The sequence below is a fragment of the Ursus maritimus genome, assembly GCF_017311325.1.
Source record: "Ursus maritimus isolate PB19 chromosome X unlocalized genomic scaffold, ASM1731132v1 scaffold_X1, whole genome shotgun sequence".
NCBI lineage: Eukaryota > Metazoa > Chordata > Mammalia > Carnivora > Ursidae > Ursus > Ursus maritimus.
In genome coordinates, this window is record NW_024423319.1 from 31,418,399 (window position 1) to 31,428,463 (window position 10,065).

A 10,065-nucleotide genomic window follows, 5' to 3' on the forward strand; every position below is an offset into this window, starting at 1 on the left:
AAAAAAAAAAAAAAAAAAAAAACACTCCCACCTCTTCTCTTGAGACTACTTAGTAACCAGGATGCTTGCTTCTGAGAAAGTGGGTTTGAATACAGCTCTACATTCTATTTATTGGTTCTCTAGAAAGTCTGACCTGTGCTTCACAAGAATGCCCACAGTTCAATGAGTTTGTACTGGAAGAGTATATGACTATTAGTAGTGCTCAAGTAGGTTTTACACAGGTATGGCTTGCTCTGTACAGGCTGCCTACTGGAAAATATTAAGGTTTTCTGTCAGAAGTTTGAAGTTTCCAAAAATTTTATGCTTCATGCTTTTAAAAACAAAACAAAACACAATTATTTATCTTCCCCCTTACCCCCCCCCCTTTCTATATAAAAACGTTCAGGATTAGGGCCCTGTGGAGAAACTAAAACTTTCACTGCCCCTAAATCTATTGGTGCAACTAAAATAAAGTTCTCCTTTGAGCATTATCAGACTTTAACCACAGTTTTGATTTGGATATAGTCTTAAAATGAAGCCATTCAAATCAGGATTTCGACAAAAATTCAAACCAGGAAGATTTAATCATTTCACAAACTTACAATCTAATACATAATTTTCTAGTTCAACAAGATAAACATGTTTTGAAAACTAGAAAAAAAAATCTTAAGACTGAAATTCTACTTTGACTTTTAAAAAGCCATTACTTATGTATGGAAAGGGATGCCAACATTGGCTAAATCATTAGCAGATTAACCATGTCCAATTCAGTTAACCCAAAAGATTAATTGTGCATATTTAACACAAACACTAATACATAAACCAACAGTTTATAAATCCTAAATATTTCTTCAATATCCTTTTTTTTTTAAAGTAAACTCTACCCAATGTGGGGCTTGAACTCATGACCCCAAGATCAAGAGTTACACGTTTTAGCAACTAAGCCAGACAGATGCCACTTCAATATCCTTATTTTTAGCAAGACAAGTAAACATTTATAATTCAAAACTATTTTATGTATATGAATTCTGAAGTTTTTAAGAGATGAAAAATGCACTTGTCAAGTAAATAGAAAGGCTTATAATGATCCACACAACCATTCAGTCTTTACCTTTCCTTTCCTGTTTATTTGAAGGCTGCAAAAGAAAGGCAACGTTTCCTATTAAATTCCTAAACATTTTCTCGAATTAGAATGAATTAACCTAAGGGCCCTTCTTTCTATAACGTACAGAAATCATTTTTGTTAGAAGCCAGACAACTTATTTGGTAGCTGCTGATGAATCAAGGTGCTTTTAAGCTGCATCAGCTAGTTTCTGATGATACTGAGTCTAAAATCACATTTGCAAATATTATTTCTTAAATGGTCAAATGGTCACTCTTGATCTTGAAATTTGTTCTAGCTGATATTACAAAAGGATGGCCACTGGATGTCAGTGATGCAATGTATTCAATCTTCAAGACAATGACTAACAATGGAATGGGAACACTAGTGTGAGGAACTGTTGCCTAAATGCCTTCTTGTTAAATTCTGTATGCTTAAAATGTTTGGAGACAAAACGGTTTTGTGGACTTAAAACTAATTGACCCTGATGGAATGCCAAACTGTAAACTGCCAGACGGCTGCAGCTGGTAATAAAATGCTAAAACCTGAAGAGCTTTAGCAGAACCTGATTATATGGTAATCCCAGTATCTGAGACAAGGCAAAGGAGCTAGAAGAATAACTGATAGGCTGGTTGCTATGGTAACCAAGATACATTTGTATACTGACTGGGGAAAAACATTGGGGTTGCCATCAGGTATGAGGCCCATGTTATGTTTCATGTGCTTTTTCCTCAATTTTGAATCACGAGATGACAAACTAACACAAAGACCACTCGGTTTGAAATAAGAGAATGGGGTTCTGCTCTGAAGAGTAAGGAAAGCACCCAATTAAAGGTGTAGCTGTTTAGCTGAATAATATCCCACAGCTAAAAGAGAACAGACCTTGCGAACGTTTGTAGAAATTAGTTCAGTTCTGGGTAGAAAAACAGAAATGTAGGTTATTTATCAATTCAAGTTAGTTATCAGGAAGACATCATAAAGTACTTATAATTTTTGTTAAATTTTGTTTGAGGTATTTCTTATGGGCTATTAATCTCTTACAAAAAGGATTATTTAATTCACACTGTGTAGGTGTGAATCTAAAACAATACTAAATGGTGTGCTTTGTTTTATCTCAGTTATCTACACTCCAGGAAGCAGCCGTATAACCTGGTCTCTATAGTGGCTGCTGGGGCTACNTTCACCACCTCTACCTCAATCATCACACCCCCAACAACCAAACCCATCCTCCACCTACACTACCCCAGGAAGTAATTACCAGAATTGCATGCAGAGTATGAGGAGGAAACAAACAGCGTCTTTAAGGGGCTTGCCTGGCAAATTCACCTGACTTTGTCAAAGTTAAAACAATGAAAGAACACACGGATGGTTGTGTAATGTAAAGGTTACAGAGTAAGTCTCAAATACCAACCATTAGAAACTATTTTCTGTTCTGTAGGCCCACCATTGAACTGTCAAGATCCTATAACTATATAGGTTTTTAACATTTTAAAAATCAAATTTTATCTACTCTATTTTATGCAGTAGGTTATCACAAGAACCGAGTAAAATCTTCAGTTTACAGGAGTTTGTACAGATTCAAATTGAGCCCCCAAACTGCCATACTAATACGGACTGTCCTACCTCCACGAATCACCAATTGACAGTTGGAGGACACTCAATTGAGAGCCTGAATTTACCTTATATGTAGGTTTCCCCCCAACTTCGACATGATGTTATGTGGGTGTGATAAACAGCTTTTACAAATATATTTCTATCAATCCACAAAGCCAAAAGCAATCAACAATAATCCAGGATTTATAAATATAATCTGATTAAATGCCAACACATGAACAGCCATTTTAAGGAATCTTTCCTAAAGTAACCCATATTGCACAAATTTTTTTTATTGAAACTTGTATCAATATTCACTTCCGAGGGAAACGTTTCTAATGCTAAGTTTTCAACAAAGGCAGCTATGCAACTTTTTGCTTTCAGATTGAACCAATTCTCCGGGACAGTCTGATCTCAGTTCTCATGACTTAAAAATCAAGATTTCACCATTACTCCAATCTAAAATGACAGACTATTGGGGGGCCTGGCTGGCTCAGTTGGTAGAGCATGCAACTCTTGATCTCAGGGTCGTGAGTTCAAGCCCCATGTTGGACACAGAGCTTACTGTAAAAAAAAAAAAAATGATAGACTGGGATTCATACTAACTAGACTCCTGAAACTGAACTAAATAACAATCACTGTTCTTAAATCAACTATTCTGTCACTGGTTTTCATCCTGATTTGGTGAAAATTAGTGGGCAAAATTTAGACTCCTAGAGAGAACAGTCCATGTCCTCTGACAGCAACAAAACAGAATCATGTTAGATAGAAGACCATCTTAAGCTCCCCACTAACAGAAAAAAACAAAAAAACAAAAAAAAGATCCCCACTAACAGGGTAAGTGCCAGTAACCTAGAGCAGGGATAGCTAGCAATACTTTCCCTCCTTCCAGAGAAAAGGCAGCATGGCATAAAAAAGGAATCAGGAGACTTAGGTTCTAGTTTCAAGTCTGCCACTAATCAGCAATGTGTTGACTTCCCCTCTGAGCCTAGGTTTCTCTTTCAGTTAAATGGGAGGGCTGGGCTGAATGATCTCTGATTTTCCTCTCTAAAAATGTCACCATTCTATCCATCCTTTGAGGGCCTCAAAAATATTTTGGTTGCCACTAAAAAAATAAAGAATGCTCAAAATGTTACATTTATTTTTATAACATATTCTCACTGCCAGCTTTTAGTATGTTTATATATAATCCACACAAACTAGCAGCATTCATCTCATATATAATTTACACAGTAAACATTTAATTTAAAATCTAAAGGTCTTGGACACCTGAGTGGCTCAGTCAGTTGAGCGTCTGCCTTTGGCTCAGGTCGTGACCCCAGGGTTCTGGGATCGAGTCCTGCCTGAGGCTCCTTTCTTAGTGGGGAGTCTGCTTCTCCCTCGGCCTGGCGCTCCCCCTGCTTGTGCTCTCTCTTTCACTTTCTGAGAAATTGTGGTTTACTCTTTGATTCTTGACCTTTTATAGAAGGATAGGTCTAGGGGCACCTGGGTGGTTAAGTGATCTTGGGGTCCTGGGACTGGGTCCCCACATGGAACTCCCTGCTCAGCGGGGAGTTTGCTTCTTCTTCCCCCTCTGCCCCTCTCCTGGGCGTATGCATGTGCACTCTCTCCCTCTTAAATAAATAAAATCTTTAAAAACTTTTTAAAAATAAAAATAAAATAAAACAAAATCTCTGGATCTTAAAAAAACAAAAAAATAAAATCTATGGGTCCTGAATCATGTACCAAATACCATCACGCTTGTTAAACTAAAAACTAAAAAAAAGGGCGCCTGGGTGGTTCAATCAGTTAAGCGGCTGCCTTCAGCTCAGGTCATGATCCCAGGGTTCTGGGATTGAGCGGGCTCCTAGCTCAGTGGGGAGCCTGCTTCTCCCTCTTCCCCTTGTTTTGCTTTTTCTCCCTCCCTTTGTTGTGTTTTTTTTTTAAAAATTAAAAAAATTAAAAATTACTTAAAAAAATCATGGAAAGATTTCCCAAGAACAAAAGCTTATCAATAAAAGCACACTATTAAACCTCAACATGAGAGACTTTTAGAGTTGGAAGAGATCTCAGAGTGTAATCTCAATTTAAAGATGAGGAAATGAAATGACTCAGAGTCCAGGGCTTTTTTCTACTATACCACACTTCCTCCTCCCTTTGCTGCTTTATCAGAAGACAGCATAGTAACAAAAAGAATGCTAGATGGTGAAACTGACCTGGATTCTAGTCCTAATTGCCATTAATTTGCTGTGGCACCTTGAACAAGTCACTTTCCCTCTTTAGGCTTTGGTTTTCACAACAATTTATATGCAGAAATTTAACCAGATGTCCCTTCTAGCTGTAACATGCTATGATCTTATTAAATTCCTATCAGACAGGATGACCCTCTTTGGTCCCCTCCCTCTTTGGGAGGTTTGTACTCTCACTCAACATCGCTCAATAAACTTTGCTTCGCTGTCCACAAAAAAAAAAAATTCCTGACAAAATAAAATAAACATTCCTGAAAGAGAAAAGTGCGAATTTCTAGCCAAGAGAACTGAAAAGTGGGCTGCTAGTTTTAAATAGATGCATCAGTTCAATTCAGCAAGCTGGTCCTAAAGCATTTTACTCCAGAATCTCTACACACAAATGCATACACACAGTGTGGGACAGCTATGATGTACTGGAAAAAAAAAAAAAAAAACACTGGACTAGGAGTCTGAAGAACTGGCTTCAAATCCCAGTTCTTTCACTTACAAGCTGTGTCTCATAGGCCAATTCATTACCCTCTCTGAGCCAAAGGTTCCTCATATGTAAAAATGGAAAAAACAAGGGAATCTGACCTAAAATACAAATCAAAATAAGGCATCATAAATGTGGTATAAGGGGCACCTGGGTGGCTCAGTCAGTTAAGTGTCTGCCTTCAGCTCAAGTCATGATCCCAGGGTCCTGGGATTGAGTCTCGAATCTGGCTCCCTGCTCAGCAGGAAGCCTGCTTCTCCCTCTCCCTCTCCCTCTCCCCCTGCTGGTGCTCTCTTCGCTCTCTCTCTCAAATAAATAATAAATAAAAATCATTTAAAAATTTAAAAAAAAATAAACGTGGTAATATTGCAAAGCTGGGCGATTGGAGAAATTGCTGCCACTGTGGAAAAGTCGGCTGTACTGGAATCAAGGCTTTCTATTAAAAAACTGGGTTGATTTTAAACTTTCAAAGAGGAGAACAACAAAGCTGAAGACACCACTGGAGGGCAACAGAAGAAAAAAATCAATTTCAGGAAATGGATTGCATATTTGGATTCTGATTAACAAAATATATATAGGAGATAACTCTCACTTGCCTATGGAGTTTACTACAATTTGATGAAATGGTCTGTGTACTGCGGCACACCCAACAGCAAGGAACATTTCTTAAAGTTTGCAAACTAAGTCTGTTAACCTCTTAGAGTTTGTAATGGTGTGCCACTCCAATTCATATCAAGGAACAGAAGATATTTCTGATGACCAGATATCTAGTGATACCATCTGTTTCCACAAATCAAGATTTCTCACTGCATTTCTCTTCACGGTACCTTATGCAAAAGACAAAACCCCTCACAAAGGACGGAGGAAATGTTAATGATGCCAACCTTTTTCAGTCCTCCCAGTACTGCTAGTTCTTTTCAGATGCAATTCTCCAGATGAATCTAATTCTCCTCCAACCCCCACCCCCCAATAATACAGAATGGAGCCATGAAATTCACAGACTGACACTACAGCTTTACCCACAGAGCTCAACACAATTAGTATTTGGAGAGGTTATTGGAGAGGCTGGAGAGGTCAGTTAAAATTAGAAGACTGGGTCCCAAGAGACGTTTTTACTTTTCACCTACTATCAAAGGATCAAAGTGCTTGAGAAGCTCCATTATCCCAAAAGGCAAGAAGTGATTCTATCAATTCTATCAAAATGACTCATCGGGTTTAAATAAGTTAAATAGCTCCAAGTTCTGCATACTTCCTCCCAAAGTAACCACTGTGTGAAGTTAAATTTATTAATTTCGAGAAAGGAAGAAGGGAATAGACATTTGGGTTCTTTCTCTGTGCCAAGTACTAAGCTAGTCAATATACCCTCCTGAGATAACTGTCCCTCAAAATTAAATGTTTCATTCACTGAAAAAGAACAATATTCACATATTTCTAAACTGATTATGATCATATACATAGATTGTTATTTCCTTCCCCCACTCCACATACACACACTCAAAAGCAGTAAACGACTAGGTCTGTCATTTAACCTAAACTGACAGTTCACTACTTTGAGGGGAAAACCACAAAAACAAAATTTAATTTCAAGGGAATCAATCTATTTGGAAATCCAAAACTATTTTCAATCCTCTACCATCTAGCTATGAACTTGTTTCAGATCCTGAACTTGAAGGAGACTCAGTGCCACCTCAAGATTGGCCACTGCCACCCAAAAATCTCATAATAGTAATAGGAAGGTTGGTGGAAACACATCTGCGATCTACGAACACACACTTCTTTCTGATTTTGCTGCTGTAACTTTTTCGGTATATGTTATATATAAAATATATTAGGCTTTAGAATGACTTCTAGAAAGTACAGATAACTTTATTTGCATCAAACACGGTATTTCTTCTAGGGGGTAAGTTTGGGAATTGAAGGCAGTTGAACTCCTGTAACCGTATTAGTGTCTACTTACATTAACATACAAATTTTACCAATCCTCCAGTCCTTACAGCATGAAAATATACTTCACTGCCTCTACTTCCACACAAGTTCGTAGAACAGTTCGCAAAATAGCTTTAAATCCTGTTTCAATTTTGAAAAGTGGCGGAGTGGGTAAGTAGAAGTCCCAGTCAAGCGAAGCATTCCAACTACTGCACTTCCTTACTCAGAATCTGTCATACTAATCATCACTAAAACATCTTGCAGAATTAGATAAATAACACAAAGCTGTGGCTCTCCTTCCAACCACCAGATTACTCAGCATTTGTTTGTATCTCTGTAGTTGGTTATGTACAATTGAGTCCGGCTACGCTTTTAAGACGGCGTTCTCCCTAATGGTAAGGATCTTGTCTTCGATTTCCTTTGCCTCACCGTTAAGGTGCTATTTTAATAAAACACTGTTGATCTAGATAAGAGTACATCAGCTAGAGGACTTTCCTAAGTAAAATACCCAACCATTCCCCCGCTCCTTTTCTTTCTGTGCAACGAAGAGGACGGCAGAGAGTTACAGCTACCTCTGAAACGAATAGGTAAGTTAGCGGCAAAAGAAAAAACCCAATGGGAAATGCAATTTCTTCTGTTACTGCTCCTTTAATCTGTGGTCCCCAGGGCCAAAAACGGATGTTTCAGAAGGTAAAGCGCTGAACCCCACAAATACAAATAGCCGGCTCTCGGGCACCTAAGCTTTGCCACCTCGAAGGAAGCTGGACAAGACGAGAAAGGGGCTCCTTAGCTCCAGGGACCGCTCACCAGGGAAAGGAGGGGGTTTGGCCGAGGTGGGCGATTCCCCCTTCTCGCGACTCCCTCTGAAGTGCCGGAGTGAGACACAGAGGAGCAGCGGTGGCGGACACAACGGGACCTGGGAGGGGTGCCAGGGGAAGGCACAGGGGAAGCCGGGGGACTGGAGCGCCCGGCTTCTGGGCCATAGCTCCAGTTACTTACCCTACAGGGTAGCCGCCCCCTAGGTGCACATCTTCAGGGGCATCAAAGAATTCCTCGGTGTCGCTTTCCGACGCCATTTATAGGACACACCCGCGGGTGAGGGGGCCGGCGCCGCCTGGAAGGAGGGTGACTTTCGTCTCCTCCTCGTCGTCCTCCACCCCGGCGAGACCGTGGGGAGGTGGGTCCCGGGCGAGGATAGGGACGAGGCAGACGATCTAGAGTGAGGAACCGGTAAGGGGCAGGCGGCCGCCGTCAGCTGCCGGGCTGCGGGAATGACCGGCCGAGCGGCAGCCTGAGGAAGCGGCGGTGGGTCCACGGACTGTTGCAGCCACCGCTCCCGGCGATAGGTGTACAAGGAGAGCGAGAGAAGAGGCGGTGGCTCTCTGTGGGGGAGGGCGGGCGCGCCGACGACAGCAGCTCCAATTTCTCCCGCAGCAGCAATTACAGCAGCTGGGAGAGCCAGTTGCCCGCAAAATACGGACCCGCACCTAACCTCGCGAGATTTCGGGAGAGGCCGGTTAAAGCGTGGGCGGGGCGACGAGGAGGCGGGGGCGTTTCCAGAGCTGCAGCGCTCAGATTTCTTCTACCCGAGAGGCCTATCAAAACGGCGCAAGCGCGTTGAGGGCGTTCGGTGAAGGCCGGAAGTAGCCGAGGAGGGTGGAGCCTACAACCTGCGCAGGATCGGCGAGGTGCCTTAGATCTGAGCGAGCGAGCCCGACGTAGGTGGGGTCTGGCAGATCGTCTTAGCCTCTAACTCTGCAGTTCCGAAGAGAGGCGCTTCAGAGGGGTGGTTTTGAGTCTGCTTTTTTTCCCTTGAGAGGAAATGCTGTCGGGTAGCATTGGCAGTGTGGTTTAGATTTATTCACGTCGTTTTAATTAATCCAAGCCCGAATATCCCACCCTAGGGCATAGGCAGGTCCACCTCCCCCAGCGTTATGGGAATACCTCGCCCTTTTTACTACGGGATCTCAATAATTGAGATCCCTAGATACAGTCCTGCCGGCCAGAGGGTGGGGTCCTTGAGAGAGAGACGTGGGGAGTGTGCCAGTTCCATGAAGTAATGATGGATTTATTGCCGGAGCGGAGCCAGCATAAGGCCTCCAGTTACTCTTTTCTCTACAAATATTTGTGGCTGCCCACACTTAATGTGAGAGTAATTCTTACAGACTGGCCAAGATGTGGATCAGTCAATGGTAAATATATATTGAACAGATACCGTTGGAGAGCTAAGAGTAGTAACTTAATTCTGACCCTTGATTGCCCAATGTCCAGTGATGAAAATAGAAAGTACTCTTTGAAAGACCAAGATGTTCTTTCTTACCGGATCATTGACCACCAAAGTGATAACATTGACTCTATGATCGCTGAAACACATTTGTTTCCCATTGACGTCCTGACAGGAAGGCTCTCAGGACTGTTTGCTCAGCCTCAACTACTGTTCAAGATGGCAGCAGGAAAGACTGGATTGGGTCTGGGCGCTTGGTTTTAGAGGCTAAATTGAAGTTCTAAATTTCTCCTTGTAAAGCAACCGGGAAAAGACCTGGCGTTGTCTGGTGTACTTGAGTAAAACCAAATGCCATATACTGTAACTTCTGTAACATCCCAGAGAATTCAGGGGAAACACTGCATGTTTAAATATGGTAATATTTTTTTGCAGCAAACCATTTGATTACTCATATGGAGTAAATGAATAGCAGTGAATAGCCTCATTCAGTTCAGGTCAGAAAGTAATGCCAAATAAGTTTAGATTAGATCAATTTGACTGT

General features: G+C 41.3%; 1 protein-coding gene across 1 annotated transcript in view; it reads right to left on the bottom strand.

The window, feature by feature from the left end:
* The window catches only part of WDR44 (WD repeat domain 44), an 87,796-nt gene extending 78,993 nt beyond the window's left edge, over window positions 1-8,803 (bottom strand). The window contains exon 1 of the mRNA XM_008706953.2: window positions 8,300-8,803. Coding sequence (XP_008705175.2) covers window positions 8,300-8,376 — 77 coding nt within the window. The 5' untranslated portion in view covers window positions 8,377-8,803. The remainder of the gene's footprint in view (window positions 1-8,299) is intronic.
* Between the last annotated feature and the right edge of the window lie 1,262 nt (window positions 8,804-10,065).